The following is a 24250-nucleotide window of genomic DNA, read 5'->3' as shown; positions in this document are numbered from 1 at the left end:
CTGCCCCCTGCAAAAAAAAAAAAAAAAAAAAAATTCCCAGGCCCCACACGAGTCCCCAGTGTGTGAGTCTCAGCAGGGCTTCCCTCCGGCCACTTCAGCTGTTTCAGGAGTTCCTGACTATAGATTCCTCACCAAGACTCCACATGCCCCTCAGCCAGGGTAGAAAAACAGGATGATTTCCATAAGCATTTATTTAGGGATAATTTTCCAAAGGAATCATTTGGGTTGGTTTTCATTATGTGATTCTTCCCTGTAACCATCCACAAAGAGCACCATCTGAGCAAAGCGTCTGACCCAACGGAGCGCTTGAGGCCACCGCAGCCACTCAGCCAGGGTCCCCGGGGCCAGTGTCCCACTCCAGAGGGACCAAGTCCATGCTCCCCCTAATCAGAGCCTGTTCCTTCTGCCGGGCTTCGAACCCTCCATCTTCAGCTCTTCGCCCAAGCAATGAGGCAGAAGGACAACTCGGGGACAGGGGTCTGAAGTAACTCAGACAGCGATTCAGGACACGCAGGAAACAGAGTCTCTGCCACGGCCAAGGACGAAGGGAACTCCCCTTTCTTCTCAAAAGGCTTGCTCTGATTTTGGCATTCCCCCCACTGACTTGTTGTCAAGTGGACCACTTGGGGGTGCTGACCTCAGAGAAGGCCGAACTGGGTGCTGCAGGGGAAAGAAACAGAGCGCATTTGTAAGAAGCGTTTCAGTCATAATAGTTACCATTCACGGAGCTCCTGCCATCTGTCTGGCCCGATCCTGAATTTCACGTGCACTGTCTCATTTGACCCTCACCACCAGGGAGGTAGGTTTTATTATTCCTATAAAGGATGAGGCAACTGAGGCTCAGAGAGGATAAGTTACTTGCCCAGGATAATCTAGCTTGTACATCAGAGTCAGTATTTTGGACCCAGGTCTGTCCACCTCCAAAGCTTGTGATCTTAACCGTCATGCTATACAGTGTCAGAAAGAGGACAAAGGGTGGTGCCCCCTTCATTGAAGCAAATTTAATCAAAAATCAAAGGTCATTTATCACCCCTGCTCCCTATCAGGTAAGACCTCCATATCTGAGGTTTTGAACAAGCGGCATGAAGGCCAGAATTCACCCCCAGGCTGGTTTACTTGGGCACACAGTGTTTAAAATAACTTGACCAGCCCCGAAGGCCTTTGAGTTTGTGGCTCTGGCCTCTCATCACACTCGCTTTAATGGATCTGTTTCAAGAGGACAGGGGTGCACCTAGCATTGAACGTGGGGAAGTTGGCTTTGAAGACAATTCACTCATGCTTCCTCTCTGCCCCGCAGACCGTCTACAAACAGTCTCATCCGGGTAGGTGACACACTCAGCGGTGGCCACCGTGCAGCTGGGTCAGCAGGTCTCTAAGAGGCACGATGAGGTTCTGGCAGTAACTGTAGCATCACATGGCAATAATGGAAGAAGGATGGGGCGGGGACCATATTCAACTGCAACCTCAGACCAGAGCTCATGTTTCAGTTGGTGGAGCCAGGCCAGGTCTCTGATCTCACCCTTCCCTGGCAGAACCTCTCTCTGGTGGAATCATCTGGGAGTCATGTGTCCTCGGTGCTGGTGTGACAGGAACTAACACAAGCCATAATCCCGTAAACAGAGGAGGCCATCCTTCCTGAACCCAGCAGAACTCTGCTCCCTTCATGGCCCGGGCGCCTATCATGGGTCTACGAATAGCATCGTGTCCCTTGCCAGGTGACTCCTTTGTCCCTGTCCCTACTCACTACCCGGCAAGTGCCTCTTCTAGGGGCTGTCTTTCCCTGGAGAGCTGAGCAAAGAGAAAGTAGGAACCAGACTCTACATTATTACACGAAATTCAGCATGCAGCCTTCCTGGCAGTTAGATTACGTCAAGGTGTAATAAGTCACAGAATGTTAAAAATCTAGTAAGAGCTGGAAGGGACCTTTTGAAAGGAAGGAAAACCATCCCTTGTGACACATGCTTGTACAAGGATCTGATGACACCCTCTTTACTATGTTGTGTTTAACCAGCGTTGTGCTGAAGATGTAGAGACATTCTGCCCCCATGAAGGCATTCCTTTCACCTCTAAAATCCATCATCTCCAGCCCTAGAGATATTCTTAATACTTGAAATTGGGTGTGAGGGCCAGTCTGCTATGACTGTTCTACTCAGCAGAGCTTCAGCTTCTCCCACTTTTCTACTACCTAGAAAAATCTCTGCTCTCAGCAGAGTGGCCTCCCCAGGGGACCAAACAGTGCCCATCTCCCATGAATTGGCCACCTCCCAACCAGCGCCTTCTCCGCTTCCAGATACCTGGCTCAGCCGGACCCAGAATATTTCTCACCATGGTCATGTAAGTGGCCTCTGGTTTTCCACTTGATTCTTCTTCGTCGATCACCTCTTGTGTAGTTATTGAGGAATAAATATGCTTCTGGAGGGGGGAAAACTCAGATAAGTGTTCCTACAACTCAACAAACCTTGCCAGATAAAAGGTTATTTGGCACGATCTGTGGGGCATCAACCACCAAAACCAGCAGGTTCAGGGGGAAGGTTATAGCTCAGTGGTAGAGTGCGTGCCTAGCATGCACAAGGCCCTGGGTTCAACTGCCAGTACCTCCATTAAAAATAAATGAAAACCTAATTACCTCCCACCACCGAAAACTTTTTTAATAAATTTTAAAAACCAGTAGGTTCAGAGGGTTGCTGAGAGCTAGAGAATTATCATAGATCACGATAACTCAGTCCTCAGTCTTCCTGAGAATTAAGAAAATTAACTCATCAGCAAAGAGCACTATCTTAAGAACCAAATTCTTTGTTTCAAAAGTCAAACGTCTTTGTTCGGCTGGACATTGAGGTAGCAGCAGAGAATCCTTATCTTGTCAAATTATTTGTACTTTGTGATTATTTCCTTCAACTTGGAGTTGTGGCAGGCAGGACGGCATTAATCAGCAGTGAACTGCTATCATCTCTTTCAGAGGGTGTATGTGGCAGGAACAGCCCTCACTGAACTTGAGGTCTATGAGGTCAGAGGTGCTTTGTGATTCCTGTTCCTGTCACTGTTTGGGGAAGCAATGTCATCTAGCGACAAATTCTTGGACTTCTGGAGTCTCCAGCACTACGTTGTGAGAAAATCCTATTCTTGGGTCACATTCAGCTCAAAGTTGGAAAGGTAAGTATTCCAAGAGGAGATTTTGAACAAGAGACAGGTAGGTAGGTAGGTAGGAAGGGAGGGAGGGAGGGAGGAAGGAAGGAAGGAAGGAAGGAAGGAAGGAAGGAAGGAAGGAAGGAAGGAGGGAAAGAAGAAAGGGCCCCCAATATTTAATCTGAACCATTAACTCCTGGACTTAACTCCAGAACGTATTGTAATTCTCCCTTATATTCGTACAGCACCTCATAGGTTATGAAGCACCTGCATATCATCATGTTATCTGAACCTGACAACAGGGCAAACAGGTTTGTCTTTATCCTCCTTTTACTGATGAGAAAGGGGGTGCTGAGGGAGGGGGCAGAGCTGGGTTTGAACTGGGTCTTTCTGATTCCAAGCCCAGTGCTCTTCCACGGGGCCCTCCAAGGATGTGCTGGTCTGCTGGGCCGGCCCCGCCCGCCCCGCCCACTCTCTCCTCAGGGAACTGTTACTGCAGTGATGAAGGTTTCCTGAGCCCCTGCTCTGTGCCAGGCACCGAGACATAAGGATGAGTGAGACATAGCTCACAGAGGCATGACAGTGACACCACTTTGACACTGGAGCAGTCTCCACCTCGCCCCTACTGGGCAGGGTGGCAAAAAGGCAGAGAGTTCTTCTCTTACCTCTGGATGAGCCTTGTTTGTGTTCTCCAGGCTTCTGACCAGGGTCGTAGAAGTTACTGAGCTGCAAAGGCGTGAAAAGCATGTGAAATTAACCAGCTAGCACCGTATATCCCAGGGTGCCAACATGAGACCCCACAGAGGTCTGTGAAGAGAGACCCCAGAGGAGGAATCTCTGGACAACTACAGCCAGTGCTCCCCTGCTCACCTTGAAATCTGAGGGGTTCACCTCTTTAACGGAGAGCAGAAAGGCATTCTGGAGATGGTCTGGCCTGAACGACAGCTTCAACCTCTCTATTGTCACCCTAACAACTCTGTGTCCATGACAATTATAAGTGAATTGACAGAGAGGGGCCATGGGCTTTAAGAGATTTACCATTTCTGAGGACTAGGGAGATGCATCTGCACCAGCAGGGGGCAGCAGAAGCTCAGCGAAACACCAGTTCAAAGGGCTCCTGGCCTCTTCCAGGGAGGAGGCCAAGCAGAATGAACCCCACAAACACCCCAGGCTGAGCTCTGGCCCCTTCCCTGACCTTAGCCTTTGATCTCTTGGCCATCTGCCTTCTGCAATTGCCACTGAATATACTTCCTTTTTTTCTATTTTGGCCTAAAGTAGAGGTTAAAAAAAAAATCAGGGTTAAAGCTAGAAAAGAAACCATATTTTTTTGTCTCAAAGTGGAAGTATTTTCATCATATTTTCTGACTATGAAATTCTATGCTTTCATTGTAAAAAAAAAATTCAAATAACAGACATATAGACAGTTGGAACTTGAAGTTCCACGAAACCCCCTACGCTCATGGGACCCACTTTTTTTTTAAATCCCAAATACCCCTATTAATATTTTAGAATTATTCTTCTAAACGTCTCTCAATGCAAGCATAAGTAAACTCATACAAAGTCTATTAAGTATTTTTGCCGCTGAAGTGAACATTATGTAATCTTTTTTATACAAATGAGACCATAATATATATATTGTATAATACCACCCTTTAGACACCTTTCCTTGTCATTACACAGGGCTGTGCAGTATTTCACTGAATGAAATACCAATTCATTGAATCATTACCTTTCTGACAGACACTGGGAATGAGTTCAATTTTTAATTATAATCAATGGCTACAGTGACCATGTTTATGCACACATCTCAGCACACCCATCTGATTATTTCTTTAAACTAGGAGACAGACCTAGGAGTGCTGCTCTTCCTTTTGAGGGAACCTGAGGCCCAGAGCAGGGAAGTGAGCTGATATGGGGCTCAGGTAGTGGAATCCTCAATTCTGTGCTGTCAGCGTGCCCAGAGCAAAACAAGTTCAAAACCAAGTCAGAGAGCTCCTGGGGAGTCAGGGACAAACCCAGCAGGCACAAGCACTTTCTACACAATCCATGTTCCCCGGGGGAAGGAGACTCAAAGGTCAGCATTACTTCGTCTTAATGGGGGTTCTTTCTCATTGACACTATTTCAACAAAAGAGTCAACTTGCCCTAGCAACATATTTCATCAATAGTTGGGTAAACTGAAGGATGTGGACCTGACCACAGCCACTACAGCACTAGCACCCCTGCCAGAGCATCTGGGCATTACTGAGACACTGGGAGAGCTACTGCAAACTCAAGTCTTTAAAAACACATTTCAACAATAAATAATTTAGGGCCCAAGGCCATCCATTCAAAAGTAGCTTCTCATGACTACACTTCAATAAAAAAATAAGAATTTTTTTTAAAAGTAGCATCTCTTAATTAAAATGTGGTCCTTTAAATAAAGCCACTGACAACCCTCAAAATCTAAGCTTCTCTATGAAGTGTATGCAAACTATGGATAATTCAAAAATCATTTCTCTCAGGCATTGAATGGCATCATTATGGTTCTCACTTGAGATTTATACTCTTAATTATGCTCTATGAGACCCGCATTTGTGAAAGTCTTTGTAATCTTTGTAAAACGAGGATGGGGTGGGTATGTGCAGGCCTTTCGGGAGCACAATGAGCAAAGGGGGTGGGGTCTCTATACAGATGACATCTAATGTGACAGCCACAAATGATTCCAGTTTAAAATACCCCCTTCTGTGAAAATGGCACCATCAGGACCCCATCACTTTGCTTCACTTCAGACTAGAGGCACCTCCAGCCTCCCTGCCCAAGAGACGGGAGCAGCCCTGTACCTCTTATTCCTGTGGGTCCTCTTCACGATCAGTATCAGAACAGGCAGCAGCAGGATGGTGGTGCAGATAATCCCCACAATGGTCACCAGCTGATTACCACCCAGGATCTCAGGTATGAGGGCTGCTGGGGTCACCAATGCTTGGGAAAGGAGGAAAGCAATGAGAGGGCCTCGATATCCCAGAAAGGCACCGAGAGCCTCACCAGTTCTATACCAAGTAGCAACAGCCAGGTCAGGAAGTGGGGGGAGCAGGCCAGACTCCACTTCATGTTGAAACACTGGGACCCCGATTGTCCCCATTAGATTGACAACAAAAGTCCACCGACCCTCTTGCTTATCCCTAAAATGTAGACGAAGTGGGTGGGAGAAGAGAGTATCACCTCACCTAAGGGAGAGTTTCCTTTAACAATTCTATCTGAAAACATGGTTTACCAAATGGCATAGAAATAAGAGACATTTTAGAGGCTGTTGACCTTTCTATGGGAAAGTGACTATTTTCAAAAGGATCTACATTACAACACTCAGCCCCATAGTTGTGATTCCTAGGAGGGCACTTCCACCCATATGGCAGCCTGCGCTCACTTCCTCAGTTCACTCTAAACACATGCGTCAAACACCTGCTGGGTGCCAGATGTCACTAGGCACAGACGATACAAAGACAAGTAACGCATTGTCCCTGCCTTCCAGGAGAGGGACAAACATGTAAAGAGAAAACCACAGACAGCAGGTGCTATGGCAGCTGTCCGTATGGGGAACAGGGGGGCACAGAGAAAAGGGTACCCAATTCTACAGGGAGCAGAACCTGAGAATCTGTCAGCAAAAGTTTTAACGTTTAAGCTGAATCTTAAAGGAAACATCAAGTTTTGTTTTGTTTTGTTTTTTGACAGACAGTTTGGGGAAGGATGGAAGGGACACTGCACACAAGGTCTGCTGGCCTGACAGGCTGGTGATTTCAGAAACCAGCAAGAGTTCCATGGGTCTGGCTCAAAGGTTGCTTCTGTGGGTGTGGTGGGGAATGAGGCTGGACAGAACAGGATCGGAGTCATAAAGAATCTGGATTATCCCTACGAGATTCCAGAGGCAATGAAGACAACATTGCAAGATTACAAGCAATGGAATAGAACGTTCAGATCTGAGATTCAGAAAGGGGGCCCTGAGGGCTGCATGAAGAATGAGCGGTAGAGGCTGAGGCTGAAAGCAGAGGCTGGTTAGAGGCCTGCAGTCCAAGGCAGAGATGACGACAGCCAGAAGGTGGGGTGGCGGCCTGGGAAGAAGGCAGATCCAAAGTCAATAGAAGAGATGACAGGATGTGTTGACCTGCTAGACGCGGGGTCATGGGGAAGGGAAGAATCAAGTCCAACTCCCAGGCATCTAGTTACGTAACTGCTTAGACAGCGGTGGCACTCACTGAGGTTGAAGAGGCGGGCTGGGGAGAGGTGAGCAGGGGTAGGCTGGCGTATGTACTTGAAGTATTTGCAGAATATTTGGGTGGAGTTCATATACATAGAGATAGATAAGTCGTGTCTAACATAAAACATATTGAATATATAGAGAATTTAGCGTTCAGTGCTACTGATGTAGAGAAGGCCGAGGCTGGGCAAGCAGAGCACCACTGGTGATCCACGCTAGAGATGGAAGCAGAAGCCTGAATGCAGCGCACCAGGAGTTAATGGGAGGCCAGACACGAGACACATGTACAGCCCTTTAGCAAGCTATCTGGCTGTGTCAAGAAAGAAATATATAGTTGATTGTGGTGTGAAGGTTGCACAACCTGGAATATACTAAAAACCATTGAGTTGTACACTTTAAATGGGTGACTCGTACGGTATGTGAGTTGTATCTCAATAAAGCGGTTTTAGGAAAAAGAAAGATACAGGATGAGAACTAAGGCAGACAAGGACACAGGTGAGAGGAAGAGATGAGTGTATTTATATGCTGAATGGTAGAAGCCCATGGAAAGTAAAGAGCCGTGCTGTGAGGTTTCTGAGAAGGAGGCGTGTGTGTCACCTGAGCACAGGGGCTCACATAAGCCCTGGGCGGAAGGAAGCTCAGGACGGAGGGGCAGAGATGAGCATAGGGGCGAAGGTAGGTATGTTTGTGGGAGGGGAAGGTTTGGAAATTGAATGAGCTCCCACTAATGGCTTGTATTTTCTCTGTGAAGTGGAGATAAGACTTCTGAGAGTGAAGAAAGCCATCTGTTCTGCCTTCTTCTCCAGCTGGGATCCTTTGCAGTTAACAAGAAGGTGCCTCCATAGACTTAAGTCACTGGCCAGAGGTACTGAGGTGTGTTCCATCTCACCCTCATCTGACCACAGCCAACTCCAGGGGCCCTTGCAAAAGGCAAAGTCCACAGGCCACATCCTGACTGCTAACTGGGTTATGGTTTAACTTCACCCCCTCACTTATCAACCTTTCTCAGCCAATATGATTGAGTTTGTATTCTCCTAAACATCACTGACTTAATGCACAGTGTTTGCTAGAATACAGAACTTTTGATCAGGAAACCCCTCTATTTTTTGGTTCTGGCCCCTTCCTGTTTCCTCTCTGTTTTTTACTGTCTCTCACCAGCTCAGAATCATCTTCCCTTCCACTACAGAGCACAGAGCATCTTCCTTGAAGCCAAGTAAAAATGACCCCAATCCATCTCCAAGCCCCTGTATCTTTAAATTGGTATTATACAGATGATGAGTGAGGTCTGGCAGAGGGCTGGGGTTCACCAAGTATTAGCTCTTTCTGCCTTGACCTACCAACAGGAAGAACTAGGATGAAGTAAGCAAGGTGCCTAGGGCACCAAATTTAAGGAGGTATCACTCTCAAGGTCATGCAAGCATAGCATTCAAATGCTTGATAAGTACTAACCTTGGGCTTCTCAGGGTCACCTGAGAGTAATGCCACCTTAAATTTTGCACTCTAGAAGCCTTTCCAGCCTCACACCCTAGTCCTGGCCATGCCCACCAGCTATGAGGCCCCTCCTCCCTCCCTGGCCAAATGTGAAATACTTCGGGGCTCTTTCAGGATCACGTGCAGCACAATGGTTTTCCTGAATGTCAGGTTCCCCAGGTGGATACTGCAGGTGTAGTTTCCTCCGTCAGACTCCTTCACTCCTTGGAGCCTAATGGAGCCATCGTTGTGGGAAATATCCCCCACCAGGTTTACGCGGTTCTGGAATCGGCCCCAGTTCTGGGGGTACCCCTTGGATGCGTTGAGTTTGGGGTAATAGCGCAACACGATCTCCTCCTAGAAGGGAAAGGGAAAACGTATGAAATGGAAGGACTAGGGTAGAGGGGCACAGGGAAGGCTGAGAGGGGAGCTCTCAGCACCTACAATGCCCTGGGTGTGGAAGCAGTAAAGGTATTATCAGAAAGTTCTAGAGAACACAAAGGCACGTACATGTATCTGTAAGCACATAGTTGTGAAGGACGCCACCAAACCAGAACAACTCTTCCATCTCGAGAGGAGGGATGAGGACAGTGGGAATAAGGGACTTTCCGTTTTTTGCACTTCCCCAGTAAAAAGAAAGTAGAAGTACACCTTTACTTTTTATAGCATCTCCAGTTGGATTTCCAATAGGCACCCGAAACATGTCTAAAATTGAATTCCAAGTTCTCCCCCCAAACCAGTTCCTTCTTATCCATCCCATTTTGGTAAATGGCAACGTCTTCTTCCACACGCTCATGTTAAAAGTCTTGGAGTCATTCTTAATTCCTCTGTTTTTGAACAACTCACACCTAATCCCTTAACAAGTCCTATCACCTTTACCTTCAAAATACATCCCAAATCTAGGCGCTTCTCACCTCCACACCTGCTTAGTCCCCACTACAGTCTATTCTCAGCGGATGAACCTTTTGAAATATAAGTTAAATCATGTTATTCCTCTGTCCAAAACCTTCGACTAGCCCCTCATTTCTACTAAATGTACAAAGCCTTCCATGATCTGCCCCACCCCCTTTTCCTCTCTGATCTCATCTTCTACTTGCCTTTTCCTCACCTACTTGGGTCACTTCACTCCAGCCACCCCAGCCTCCTTGCTGCTCCTTGAGTACTGGCCTCGGGGCCTTTGCACATGCTGCTTCCTATGCCTGGAACGTTCTTCCCCCTAGACATACACGTTGTTGCCTCCTTCACTTCCTTCAGACCTCTGCCCAAATGTCACCTTTTTAGTGAGGCCTTCCTGACCACCTCTATAAAATAACAACCACAGAACCCTGCTTTCTGGCTCTCCATAATTCTTACAGCTACCTGAAATATTATGTATTTACTTCTTCACTATTTTACTATGTATCTCCCTCCATCTTGATCATTAAGTCCCCATCAGTGCAGGGATTTTGAGGATTCACTGCATAGCAGACGTTTTAAAAGTGCTTGTTAAATAAATAAGTGTTAGGATTTTTTTATAAAGGTATATAAATTTTTTTTAATTTTGTTTTTTATTGAAGTATAGTTGATTTACAATTTCAGGTGTACAATAAAGTGATTCAGTTATACATATACATACATTTTTTTTCATTTTTTTTCCATTATATGTTATTATAAGAAATTGAATATAGTTCCCTGTGCTATATAAATATTTTTTTAAAAAAGCTTTTAAGAAAAGGAAATGAGTATACAGACACAAATACAAATGAAAAGACCTGGCCCCTAATCTCTTGTCTCTCGTGATTCAAATTCGCAACTCAAAATGTCAACTCTCACCCTATTATCTGTGGTGACTCACTTGGTCAATGACGTCTACATTCATGACAAGCTCCAAAGGTGAACCTGGAACTACATGCAATTCCCCATACTCCACCATGATGCCACACTCTCTGACCCACTCAGACAGAGCATAGGATTCAAGCGAGTACAGATGACTTTTTGTAGGGATGATCTGGAATGTCCTAATTTATAACAGTTAAATCTTTTCTAAACTTTGAACCTTAAATTTTATTAACAATAACTTAGCTGGGATGTCTCTTACAACACACCTTGACCCATCAGGACATCATCATGCCATAGCTGACATCTACTGGTCTAATGAACTAACTTGATGTTTACTGCTTCAGAGTTCCCGTGAAATACTCCTCACCCTGGCCCCCAAGACCTCCTAATCCCCACATTTGAAGCATCCATGAAGATAAAGAAAATTCCTCCCATCACATAAATGGGGCAACAGGGCAGAGAAGAAAACTCACAAAAATAACCTGAATAAGAAAAAGAATGCAATTGTTTCTTATGCCCAGCCAACAGCTTTCCTAACTAGGCCACAAAAACCACCCTCCTTATTCTCTGTGGACTCTACAGAAGGGAAAGGAGGAGTTAAACTAAAATGCAGGGGCCACGTCATGTTCAAATGCTTTACGTGGACAGTCTCCTATAAGCATCTTGACAGCCCAAAAAGTTGAGTGGCAGGAACATCTACTTTTCTTCCTTGTCTTCATTAGTCATTTTTCCCAACAAGGAAGCTGAAATTGCCCGGCCGAGTGGCTGAGGCAAGAGGTCCAGTTATGACAAGCCCTGAAGCCCAGCCCTTGCCACAGGCACCACCGGGCCCCTGGGGCCTGGACTCTTCGTCTCCCCGCACGGTCTTTATACTACTTCTACACAGTGACGGTTCCCCCCTTACCTTGGCGCGCTCTCCTGGCAAGAACATCCAGTCTACCCTGGTCACATGCTTCTCTTCCGTGCTCTGGAAAACACATCCCATCTGAGTCGAATCACCCACATGAACCATGAGCTCTGGGGATAAAATGGTAAATCAAGTCAAACTCAAGGTATAATCTACAGAAGCCAAAGAACTTCTAGAAGAGATCATGTTAGCCAAAGATCCCTAGGCAGTAAAATCAACGTCACCACCAAATCCTGCACACGTTCCCTCCACAGACAACCCAGATGACTCTGGGATTCTCAAAATACTCAGAGGCCTCTCACTCCAACTGACACGACACTCCAAGGATGAGAGAAAACTCCAGCTACTGACATACTATCAGGTCTGAGGGGTCCCACTGACTTCATACTCCAATACACACTTCCTGGCTCCCTTTAATTCCTTTCTCCATCTCCTTTTCGGGAACTTCCCCCACAAGCCCCACCTCCACCTCGAGTTTGTAATAAAGAAAGTACGGAAAACCTTGAAGCCCCCCACTGTCTCTTCACCAACTTAGGTAACATAAACAGGAAGTGGAAAGTTATATAACTCTCATTCTTGTAAAAAGAAACCTACTGGCTCTCCTAGCTGAAAAACTGAATCATGGGTGACTCTCTCCAATTTCTTTTATTCTTTTACAAGTTGTCTTAGGACTTGCTTAGGACAATTCTGGCTACAGTACAGGTCACAGGACTGCTTGCTAATTGGGCCAACAGACAGCTTTCCTCCTGACTTTTCTTTCTGCTTTAATCCCCGCCCTCACTTCCCAACCTGCTCTCCCTTCCCCTGCTCCTGGCCTTCCAACTCAGAGTCTCTTCCCCCTACTTGTCTGCATAAGCAGTTTACCCCATCCTATGTGTACTGCTGAAGTCATTTCAAGAGGTCCCTGAAAAAGAAAACAATTAGGAATACGCTTCTGATTTTTCAATAGTGCTCCATACAAATCAACCACAAAGTCAATTAAGAAATGAAAGGCAGAATGGTATTTAAGGGAGACACAAGCTTAGGTCTTAACTGGATTGAGTTCCTTTAAAAGAGCATTAAGCAAAGCTCATAAAGGAACACAGTACCTCAGCTAAACTTTTTATCCCAATTGTTTCCCTGGAAGAACATTAACTTCCTGCCCGGCAGAAAATATGCACAATGAAAAGAAAGCAAAAGAAAACATTATAAGCTCAAAACTCGATGGAGGGAACTAGTTTGGAAGTAACAAAAATTTACTCCAAATAACAATAGGGAAGGAAACTCCCTCTAAATCTATGAGCATATTAAGAACTGAACCCTGTTTTTTTAAACGCAGTTGTAAGAACTGAACATTCTGAGTCCTTTCAACACAACAGGCAAGTGCCAGACACCTTGTACGCAGGCTATCACCTAGTCATCACAGTATTTTGAGATGTGAACTATTACTGTCCCACTTCGCAGAGGAAGACAGTGAAAGAGCCCAGAGCTTCGTGGCTAGTAAAAGGCAGAGCCTGCACTCAAACCCAGGCCTGTACTTTCCCACTCACCATTACTGTCACCACCTCACATAAGTGGAAGGAGGGCTGATTCTAGCAGAGAAGTGCAGGAAGTTAATATTATTTTTATTTGGAAGAATATTGTCTATAGTGTTTAAAATAAGAACTATGAATAAAGGAATTGAAGCAGTAGAAACATAGAAAAATTACAAACTGAGGAGTCAACTTTGTGGAGGAAATGATAGATGAGTTGTTACATGGGAAGAGAAGGCCACCAGGCAAATGGTTAGGTGTTAGATCTATTCCCACTCCGGCTGGAAGGTAAAAATCAATACAAGTTGCTCTTCTGACTACTGAGGAATATCTGACCACCCCTAAAATTGTTTTAGCCTGCTTCCATGGACTCAACTCTTGAAACTGCCTCCTTTGAATTCGTTGCCCCTGAGTCTTTTCTGAGCAGAAAAAGGCACCCGTTTTGTAGGCCATGCTTGTATGGACAAGCGTTTGGACAGAGCATCAGAGGACAAAGCCGGAGGGGGTAACCCAAAAATAATCCTGGGGAACACAAGCAGCTGGTTTGTTTCCTTTTCCTGGAGAGCCATAGCTTTGGAATCAAAAGAAAAATGCAGTGGGAAAAAAGTAGGAAAAATTAAGAGAGAGGCCAGAGGCCACCTTCTACAATTCCTTCTGCAGCTCCATTTTTCAGAAATCAGATTCAAGTGAGGGATGCTAATTTAAGAATTTCACTCATTCGACTGATTGCTTACTCTGTGTGAGGCACTGTGCCTAGGGCTGGTCATGGGACAAAGAACACAGACCCAGGTGAACAGGGGGCACAAACTGAACAGCTGTGATGAGTGTCACCCAAGAGGAGGACAAGGTGCTCCAAAGGAATTCATTGAAAAGAACGGACCTAAACTAGCTGGCAGAGAGAAGGGGATCCAGATTCTAGCTCCCAAGCTAGACAGCAAGCTCTCCTGAGATCACAGACTGTTCCTTCTGTCTCACACTTCTAAAGAATGTATCTAATTCTGTGCTTTTCAAACTTTTTAAAGCAGCATAATTCTTTCTTCAAACAAAATCCCACCTGGCAGCCCAATGAATAAAAGAGGAAAAAGGAAAAGGACTTCGATTGCAATGGAGGTGGAAGCCTGAGGTCCTACCTGACTGGGTCCTCTATCAACCCCCTGCCCTGTCCTCACCCTTGGTGTGGCCTACCAGGTTCCCTGGACCTGAAGTGTTCTTCAGGACACAGTTTGTAAAACCAACAATCTACTGAAGCCATTTATAAGTGGTGGTGAAGAGGAGGTCCTAGGAAGTTAGAGAGATCTGCTCGTTTCTTTTGTGTCCCCCAGAACACCTAACATAGGTACCTACAAAATATGGACACAGCATCCATGTGGAAAATTGATGGGAAGCATCAGAGTATAATAAAAAGAACACAGATTTGTTGACAGAGGTGCCCGGGTTCAGGTACTGGATATGCCATTTAATAAATAGGTGTCCTTAGGCAAGTCACTTAACCTCTCTAAGCCTCAGTTGCCTCATCTGTAAAATGAAAAGAAGAATACAATACTTCTTTCATGGCATTTTCATGAGGATGATATATGTTTAGAGTAATAATAAAATAATAATTATTTTTATTTAAAGAGCATCATTTATTGAGGACTTACTCCGTGGTAAGTACCTAGCCCCAATGGCTGGCATTTGCTCAACAAAATCAGTTCCTTTCCCTCTCTGCACATCCAATCTCCTGCCCCTTCACCCTTCTCTGAGTAAGCATTCATGTACCTGTGGGCTCCTCTGGGAGTACATGCAGCACCACTGCTTTCTTGAACACCAGGCTCTCCATTTTGAAGCGGATTTCACAGGTGTAGGTTCCCTGGTCAGCCTCTTCCACATTTTGGAGCAGGAGAGAACCATCATGGTGTGAGATGTCCCCTACCAAGCGCGCACGATTCTGGAAGCGCCCCACAGGCACGCTGATGTTGGCGTAATAAAACAGCACGAAATCGTCCTGGAGGGCAACACAATGTCAGGGAAACTCCACAGTCAGAGGCACCAGACCTTGGAGTCTGGATTCAAAAGGCCCTGTTCTGTGGAGGCAGCATAGCCATCTTCATCACTGTAATCAAAAAGTACCTGGTACCCAGGTAATAATAATAATAATAATAATAATAATAATAATAATAATAATAATAAGAAGAAGAAGAAGAAGAAGAAGAAGAAGAAGAAGAAGAAGAGAAGAAGAAGAAGAAGAAGAAGAAGAAGAAGAAGAAGAAGAAGAAGAAGAAGAGAAGAAGAAGAAGAAGAAGAAGAAGAAGAAGAAGAAGAGAAGAAGAGAAGAAGAAGAAGAAGAAGAAGAAGAAAGAAGAAAGAAGAAAGAAGAAAGAAGAAGAAAAATAATAAGCCAGACAACACTGTAACTTGCACAAGACTCTGTGGCTCCTTTTACACAAAGACAAATGGAGAAATAGGGTTGACACACTTTCATTTCTTACAGTTTAAGATGAAATGTTAACACCCACCCTGAAGGTCAGTCTGGGGATTCAAACTCACAGTTTCTGAAAAGCATCTCCCATCTTCACCCTGTTTTCTGCCCTGGGCCCCAGATTAGAGGGCATTCAAAGATATGATGCAATCTGACAGACTGGTTGTTTTGAGAATCCTCAACATGTTGGCTGTCACTCCTCTCCCTTCTGCCCTCCTCCAGGCAGCGTATTATAAGGCATAAGGAGTCACCAACAGGGAATGGTTTACAGACTTGCAGGGGGAGCCCTGGGGAATTCGTATTTTTACTTAGACCATGGATATAGCCCCGTTATGACAATAAATAGTAATGAGAATTTGAGTGACAGTAGCATTATGGGGATAACATGCTCTGAGCTACAAAAGCAGTATTTCATTTGCAAACGTTGGGATTTTATTGTTAGTGATACATTGCTTAGGACATATTTCACAAATGACCCTGACATACAAGTATCTCCACAAAACCTCTGATGAGGCTTAACACACTGTTTCCTACTGCAAAGAGCTCCCATGAAAGGGCTTCACTCAGCCATGCTCAATCTGCTAATCCCAATGCCTTAAGCAACCATGAAGGAGAAAGAGATGATTCCCCAGCACAGAAATAGGTCAGTGGAATGCTGAAACAATCTGCCCCCCACAATTCCCCTTGCCAAAAAAAAAAAAAAAAAAAAGATTACTGCAGCATCACTCCTGGGCCTGGGCTATAACTCTGTTGTCTAGACCACACTTCTTACCCCTCCCACCTACCTATGCCACTCACAAATGGGAGAAATAGAGAAAATAAACTAAAATAACTTTATGTACATGTCTCCCATTAACTTCTCAATGACCTGAAAAGTAAGCATTACCATTATCATAGTTATCTTCATCTTCACAGATGGGGAAGCTGAAGCTCAGAGAGGCTGAGTAACTTGCCCAGCTGATTACACAGCCAAGGGGCCAGACTAGAAGGGGGTTCAGTTCTGACAAGCTCCAGAGCCCAGGCTCTTGCAAGCACCACCTTATGGCGCCAGACGACCTGATTCTCCCTCTCCCTACACTGTTCTGACACCATCAGCCAGGGGCTTCTAAGACACAGCAGTGCTTCCTCCTTGTTACCTTGACGCGCTCTCCTGATGAGAACATCCAGTCTACCTTGGTCACATGTTTTTCTTCCGCGCTCTGGAAAACACATCCCATCAGGGCTGAATCACCCACAGAGACTGTTAACTCAATCGAGTCATCCAGGCCTAAGGAGTAATCTACAGAAGTCAAAAAAACAGGAGACATCATTCAGACAAACACGCTCAACAACAAAAATTAGTATTAATCACCAAGTGCTATGCAACTTCCCTCCCCAGATGACCCAACATGGACAAAGGCCCCTCATTCAACCAGCATGACATTCCCAAGGGTAAGAGAAATACACTGTAGTTACCCCCACGTGGCTCAAGTCAGAGGGGTTCTACAATCTTCACACTGTATAAATGCTAACTGATTCCGTGCTCCTAGCTAGTCCCTCCTTCCTCTTTTCTAGAATTCCTCCTCACAAACTTCTTCGTAAAGAAAGAAGAAAAACCCTGACCTCTCCTTTCAGGTCATGGATTTAGACATCGATCAACAGGATGGGGTGCCTTTTGCTCCTAGTTTCCCACTAGCTCCCTATCTGAAAAGCCAGTTCACAGGTATTTTTGCTTCATTCTGCTTTTCTCCGTCTTTAGTTCCTTTACAAAAGCTTATCTCTGAATTTGCAGGCTGATCCTGGCTGTAGTGCAGGTCCTTGTAATTAGGCCAATACAGAGCACAGCTCTTCCCTTGAATTCCTTTGTGTTTGGCCTTCTCCCCACCTCTCCCTGCTTCCAGCTCTGCCCTCAGCCCTGGCTTTTCAGCCTCTAGGTGTTAGCCCAGTGGGGTGCCGCTCCACCATCTGTATGTTGTTCAAGTAATTTCTCTTTGCACCTAAAGGGAAAACCATTACATGGCTGTTTCTATTTTCACAAGATATGCTCTATGCAAAGAGACCACAACATCAAGAAAGACATGTTTAGATGCTGGCCAGTTCGTATCAAAGAAGAGCCAATGAACGCATATGGGAATAAACAGAAAATATGCTTGCCTTTTCATCCAAGCTGTTGCCCTGAGAGAAGAGCGGTAACTTCCTGGCCAACAGCAGGCGCACACGGTGGGGAGGATGGAAAAGAAAACGTGAACTCTGCACCCTTTAGGGGGAATTATTTTGAAAGAAATCAAAAGCACCTTCAAAAACAATTTGGAATTTTCCCGTAAGGAAGAACTGAGCAACTTTATGTGCGGTTAGAAGTCTAAGAAGCTAGTTTAATATGAAGGGTACTGGATGGAGAATTAAATGAATGTTTGCTAGAAACCAAGAGCAACAACCAAAGCAAAGAGAATCTCATACCTGACGGAGAATCTTTATAGAGAAATGGTTGAAGAAAAGGAGGCTTTCTACAGAGGAGGAAAACCTCTCCACCAAGACAATCAAAATCCCCAATGTTACCAAGCCACTCCACAAAGGGTTGATCAGCTCTCTAAATAGAACGGCCAAACCTGCAGGCTGCTTCACACACCTCTGAGGAAATGTCTAAATAGCCTCTGAGATCATTATAGCCCTGATTCCATGAAAAAAAAATTCTCTAATACACACCATTTTCTTGTGTGCGTGTGTCTGTCTGCCTGCATGTCTGAGCACACGCAATGCTGCCTGGAATTTGAACAGAGACAATTCTTTCGTTCACTTTCCCGAGTCAGTGTTTAGGTCACTATGCAGAGTTTAAAAAACGAATAATAAAGAGAAAAATAAAAGGCTATGAGAGCAAAGCACCTCATTCATTTATTCTTCCCACTGAGCTACATCCACGGGATAGAAAGACAAGGGGGCAAAAAGGAGGGAAAAGTTAGCAAGAAATGGGATGCACAGGAAGCAGCAGCCCTGAGCCCTTCAGTCCGCGGGAACAGGAGACTCCAGCCAGGCGTGAGCAGCCGGAGCAGGCTTTTTAGAAGGAAGTGGAGCTTAAGGGGAAAGCTGAACGATACAGAAGTCTTAGGCAGGCTCGCTAGAGTGAGGTGGGGAGGGAAGGTTCCAGGCAAAGAAACCACCCACAATTGGGACAGAGCTCAGTACATTTGAGGAACTGCAAGAAGGCTTGCGTGGCTAAAGCATGAAAAAATTACAGGGATTCTTTGGTGATTTCATTTCCTGATCTGAGACTAGCTATGGTTTAAAAGATAACAATTTAAAGTGCAGGAATGCCTATGAGAAACTTACAGAAAGTTCAAAGAGAATCCCATAGGAAGGTCCTGGAACACCCAGTAAGAACCCAAAGGCATTTTGTTTCTAATAGAAACAGAGGAATAGACAGTCAGCTTTCCAAGAAAGAGCCTGCTACCTGGCCTCTAAAACAGCTGTTTCAGCAAAACAGCTGTTTCAGCAAAACAACTGTTTCAACAAAACTATGAAGTTCCAGATTGGAGTTTCCATTTTCAACAAACCAAAGGGAAATGAAAATACATAAAACTGACTTTTGAAAATGCATGCGACTTATGAGAAATTAAACACCCTCCTTGGTCCCTTGGCTTCTACTTACCCAGTAACACTGGCATCAGGATGAGTTTCAGTGGGTGAAACATGCTGCCTTCAATTTTTCAATCTTAAGATAAAAGAAAAAAAAATCAGAAAACAGTGTCAAGAGAAGTTCATTAATTTAACAAATCAATAGTGAATGTCTGTGCCTGAGGCACTGGGATGCGGCATAGAACAGGAAGACAGTGTAGTCTGCATGTGGGGGGAGATGGAGAGGAAACAGCAGCAAATGAATGAATAAGAAAGAGCAGATGCTGGTAACCGCTATGATGAAACAAAACAGACTGGTGTTTAGAGAGTCACTTGGGGGCTGCTTCAGACTGGTGGTGAGGGAAGATTAGATGAAAGTTAATTTTCAAGATAAAAAAAAAACAAACAAAAACAAATAAAAAAGCAAATAATTCCGATACCCTTGAGATGACAACCCTAGACGTTCTACAGCCTGAGGGCTTTACATAAACACAACGTTACAGGATACTCAGCCTGATACTCCTACCTATCTCTCCAACTCAGATAAAATTATTACTTTTAAGTGTACGAAGAATGTTCCAGACGTGTTGGAAAGGAGATGCGCAAGTAAGGGGATAATTTTCAACTCAGTTAAGGTATTCACCAAGTTCTATGACTCAAAGAAAACATGAAAAGTCTATGGAGAGCTTTGTTCTTTTCCCCTTTTTTCAATTTTTTAGGCAGGATAGAAAGGGCACAATGAGAACTGGGCTGTCCATGGGCTTAAGTATTTTTTAAATATCTGTATTATCTCTGAGGTATTAATTTCACTGCATCCACCAGCCCCTGGGAAAAGATTTGCCGTTCTCCAGAATGCCCCACGGTTTTCTTAACAAAACAGAACCCAAGCTCCAAGGAGCTACAATTCAACCAGCCTTGGGTTCCTAGCTACTACTGTGGCTGGTTTCAGTCATGATCCCTGCAGCCCTAACATCCTGCCACTGGAGTAAATTCCACCTCAGAACCTGCTAGGAGGAAAGGTCTTCTTTGTGCATTAACATCATAGTACTCTACCTGGCTCTGCTGGGAAGTCTGGCACATATGGTGGCCATTTTAATTTATAAAAAATGATGACCTATGAGATTCCTTACATGTGTTCTCATCAACAAAATCTTCCACCTGGAAAATCAGGGTCAAAATTTTCAAGGCAGTCCTACCTAGGTCTCACTTATGCAGAAAGTCAGTTGACCTTGCTGAACCTCACTTTCCTTACCTAAAACATAGGGATAACACAAGGATCAAGTATGGTAATGTAGATAATGGTGCTTTGACAAATAGAAAGCATTACCACATGAGATCCTATTTGTTATAGCTTAAAAGTCAGATAGGAAGGAGTTTGTACCTTTAGGGCAGGGTTGGGGTTCTGAGCACCTACCTTTACAAGAATGGCAAACAATGAATCAGAATGAACTGGAAACTTCTTAGGTTTCAGTTCTTGAACCCCAAGACAACAATGTATAATAACTACACTGACTCAGATATACCAAAAGTCATATTAAGTTTCTTCAAACGTGAGGACATCTGATGAAAATACATGTCTCTCTCAAGACAGCCACAGCCTTATTCCTGCTCCATGACATCAACCCCGCCCCACACATACACGGGTGAGATGATAAAGGGCTTCCTTTATCTCGTAATTTTGATTCATTATATCTGGGCACCTGAGATCCCTGTCGTGTTCTGGATGAATTCTTCTCCAGGGTGTTGGTTATGCTTCCTCCACTGCCCAGCAAACAGCACTCATGCATTCCCCAAAGCAGTCTGCTGTTTGCATGGAGGAGTAATAATTGATTTACATGTCTAATCAAACTCCATTAAGTCTACACTCTCAAAGGCAAGACCATAGGCATCTTGTTTATGACCATCCCATGCCTGTGCTACAGCATCGTAAAGCGCCAGGCATATACTGGGTAAGTGTGGATATCTGTCAATACAACCATCACACTGACATCAACTTAGATATCCTGTCTCTGCACCACTCTATTCTAAGAGGAAACCAGCAACCCCAGAAAGACTCTGAATCTTGTCGTCAAACTCAAGACACTCAGAACCACACCGAAACCATTTTCAAACAAATTCTAAGAAATGCACCAAAAATCTGATAAATAGAAGATACCCATTTGCAGTTGTAAGTACTCAGATACACCACTAGAACTTCGTGTGAATGAATGGAGAAGCAATGATTCAACAGAAAATTCATCAATTTTTTTTTAATTCTCTTCCTGGATCAGACCTTCCATTAACTAATTCTTTGATCTTTGGGAAACCACTTAATCTCTCTGGGCCTCATTCTTAACATTAAAGGATTGGACTTCCCCTCCTCCTAGTTAATATGGGACCACATTAGAAATCAGTAGCTGATACTCAATAAATCAGAGGAGGCCGCACACCAGGCACTATCTGAGAGCTCCATACATTAACCAGTTTAATTCTCACAACCCCTTATGAGGTTTTATAGATGAAGAAACTAAGGCACAGACTGGTGAAGTGACTTGCCTAAAAACACAGAGCAAGTGGCAGGGCCATGATTCAAACCCGAGCATTCTGGATCAAAGCCTGTCTCCTTACTACACTGTACTGCTCCTCCATGTGTGTAAAAGTAATCCAAGAGCAAAGCTTCCCTGAACTTCATTTACCAAATCAAGATTAATCTGCTCCCCTGGACTGAATGGTCTCCCCAACCCATTCCCCCAGGTAACTCCTGTTCATCTTTCAGATCGCAAGTTAAATGTAATTTCCTCACGGAAGCCTTTCCTGAACCACCCTTCCCAGGTCAGATCCCTAGCCATGTGTTTTCATAGGACTATTTCTCTTTCCTTCAGGGCATCTGTCACAACTTCTAATTATCTATTTACTGATGTGCTTGTTTGATTAAAGTTTTGCTTTCTACCCTCACTCTCCAAGGCCATAAGTTCCATGGGGCCAAGAGCTGTGCCTATGGCATCTCCAGGGCCGGCAGAGGAAGATCTGGGTGGGAGCCCAGAGACCACTCATCAGATGAAATAATAACACCTAACAGGGTCAAGAACACTCTAGTCCAGTTTCATGTTTCCTAGTTATTTGGCAAATATTCAGAAATTCTTACCATATAATATAGATAGATATTTTATATAGAGAGTTCAGAATTTTATTACTCAAATATATAATTCAGCATATATATACGAATCTCAGTCTCTAAAAGTCTAATCAAAGCATTCAGATGCACATTAAGCACCTTGATACACTCCATATGAATTCTCAATGTAACCTGCTTCCTTTTCCAGATACTGATTTATCTCCTCACCAGAATGTTCTTGAGATAATTCTGCATATAGGCAGTTATCTCATATGTTGGCCAAATGTTTGGAACTGAGTTCATGGTTCTTTCACCATATACCTCTTGGCAAATATCTTCTGTCACTCCTGGAGAGTTGTAACTCTCAGGACTCCCTATTCTATTATTAATAGTGTAGGGGAATTATTATCCTTGGCACAATTACAACAGGAAAAAAAAAATCTTCCAAAAAGAGACTCATGGCAATGAGACTACCACACAGGATGTAGAAATGACCCCCAAATATTACAAGACGAAGTAAGGGTGAGGCGCTCTGTCTCAGTCAAAGTGTCTGCCCCCAGTAAGGACAAGCAACCACTAAGCCCAGCGACAACTACACCGCTTTCCCTTCCTCAGGCAGCCTGCTGCACCTGCAATGCAGAGGCCCCTCAACTTACACACGGCTGTGCATCCAGGCTCTCGGATGTTTTTAGGTATACGAGTCCACACAAGCACTGTGAGGCATGGACCTCTTAAAATGCATCTGCATTTTTCCTCCCAAGACCATTTAATACAGACTGTAGGTTACATGGCTCCTTTTAATACAGTCTAGGTTGCATTAGTCAACCCTCGGCTTGAAGCAAACCTCGGAAGTCATCACTCCTGCTCTCTCCACAGGTGATACCTAAACCATCCTGCTCCACCCTTCCTGAGATCAGGACTATGCAGAGGGTGTGGCAAGTATGGATAACAGCCTAGCTCTCTTGGGAGGTTTAAGTTCTTAACTCCTTAAGGTAAATCTTGACCTGTCTCCGACTGGGAGAAGAGAAACAGCATAGGAAGAATTCTGCCAAGAGTACAAGGACAGCTAGTCACAGCCCCATCTAAAGCCACAGACAACTTAAGAGCTAAAGCCCTATCACCATCTTCTATCACCATCATCATCATTTACTCTTTTATTAAGAGCAAACCTTACTCCTTCTCTCTCTAAGGCTCTTAACATAAGTTACTCTACACTACAGAGAGGAAAACTGTACCCCCAGACTACCCTGTGGCAGTCCTCTTGCAGAGGCTGACACATCTGTGACTGTAGCCTCACAATACAAAAGCATCGCCAGTCACTTAAAACCTTCAGAACCAGCCTTCTCCCAAGTGAGAAAAGTTTAAGTCATTGCTTAAGAAATACAGAGCAAATGCTTACCCAAGATGAGGAACACCAGGAGAAGCGATGCACTGACCTCTCCCGCAGCTGCAGTCTCCAAGTTCGACTGAGGAGCCTTCTGCCTGCATGGAAGGTCAGGCTCAGAGCAAACCATATGCGTGCGATCTGAGGTGGCTGCAGAGACACAAACAGGAACCTCTACATCAAGGTTCTCATTTCAGTCATCTGGCCTATTACCCAATTTTTATTTACACTTTCATCTAAAATGAAGTAATACGTTCACCGTACTGAGGAGAGCCTTACGTTCCAGACCTCCGCAGGTGCCATCTTCCCTTCTAGATGGCAGACTTGGAGGGTGAGGTCTTGAAGGGCATCAGGCAAACACACTGAGAAAGAAACCGGCCTCAGGCAAACAAAATACAGTGAACTAAGATGAACACAAAACATTTTGCTCTGTGTCTAAAACACAGCAACTTCCCTTTTTTTTTTCCCCCTCTCAACACAGACAGGCAATATGGCCAGGCAATCACCCAATCCCTGCTTCCAAAGATATGCCTGCCCAGGCCTCCAGTTCACCACCTAGACATGTGAATTTCCTCGAGCATGTGACATCAGCATTTCTAGAATACAAGCCACATTTTATTCCCCCAGAGAATCCCTTGGGTGACTTGGACATCCCAGGTAAGAACTC

The 24250-nt window shown here is 44.6% G+C and overlaps 1 protein-coding gene across 3 annotated transcripts; it reads right to left on the bottom strand.

The window, feature by feature from the left end:
- Window positions 1-173: 173 nt before the first annotated feature.
- On the bottom strand, window positions 174-23713 carry JAML (junction adhesion molecule like). 3 transcript variants are annotated; one of them, XM_006175331.3, is made up of 10 exons: window positions 23599-23701; window positions 19140-19202; window positions 16654-16796; window positions 14818-15043; window positions 11546-11658; window positions 8943-9180; window positions 5945-6083; window positions 3789-3849; window positions 2326-2412; window positions 174-660 (listed from the first exon to the last, which is right to left on the bottom strand). In XM_006175331.3, the coding sequence occupies exons 2-10, from the start codon at window positions 19180-19182 to the stop codon at window positions 565-567; spliced, it is 1146 nt and encodes a 381-aa protein (XP_006175393.1). In that variant the 5' UTR covers window positions 19183-19202; window positions 23599-23701; the 3' UTR covers window positions 174-564. The 3 variants fall into 3 exon arrangements, with proteins under 3 accessions (XP_006175393.1, XP_032328524.1, XP_032328523.1); XM_032472632.1 differs by having other exon boundaries at window positions 565-660; window positions 23636-23713; XM_032472633.1 differs by lacking the exons at window positions 19140-19202; window positions 23599-23701 and adding an exon at window positions 17651-19110.
- Between the last annotated feature and the right edge of the window lie 537 nt (window positions 23714-24250).

This window comes from Camelus ferus, chromosome 33 (assembly GCF_009834535.1).
Source record: "Camelus ferus isolate YT-003-E chromosome 33, BCGSAC_Cfer_1.0, whole genome shotgun sequence".
In the NCBI taxonomy this organism is placed as follows: Eukaryota; Metazoa; Chordata; class Mammalia; order Artiodactyla; family Camelidae; genus Camelus; species Camelus ferus.
This window is presented reverse-complemented; position numbering and strand designations above follow the sequence as displayed.

What these genes read in the sequence shown, in the direction of transcription:
- JAML (XM_032472632.1), bottom strand. Translation starts at nt 19,182, where the DNA reads ATGTTTCACCCACTGAAACTCATCCTGATGCCAGTGTTACTGG. An exon ending in CCTGATGCCAGTGTTACTGG is followed by an intron (nt 16,797 to 19,139) that starts GTAAGTAGAAGC and finishes TGACTTCTGTAG; the next exon opens with ATTACTCCTTAGGCCTGGAT. An exon ending in CAAACAAGGCTCATCCAGAG is followed by an intron (nt 2,413 to 3,788) that starts GTAAGAGAAGAA and finishes TCCCCCCTCCAG; the next exon opens with AAGCATATTTATTCCTCAAT.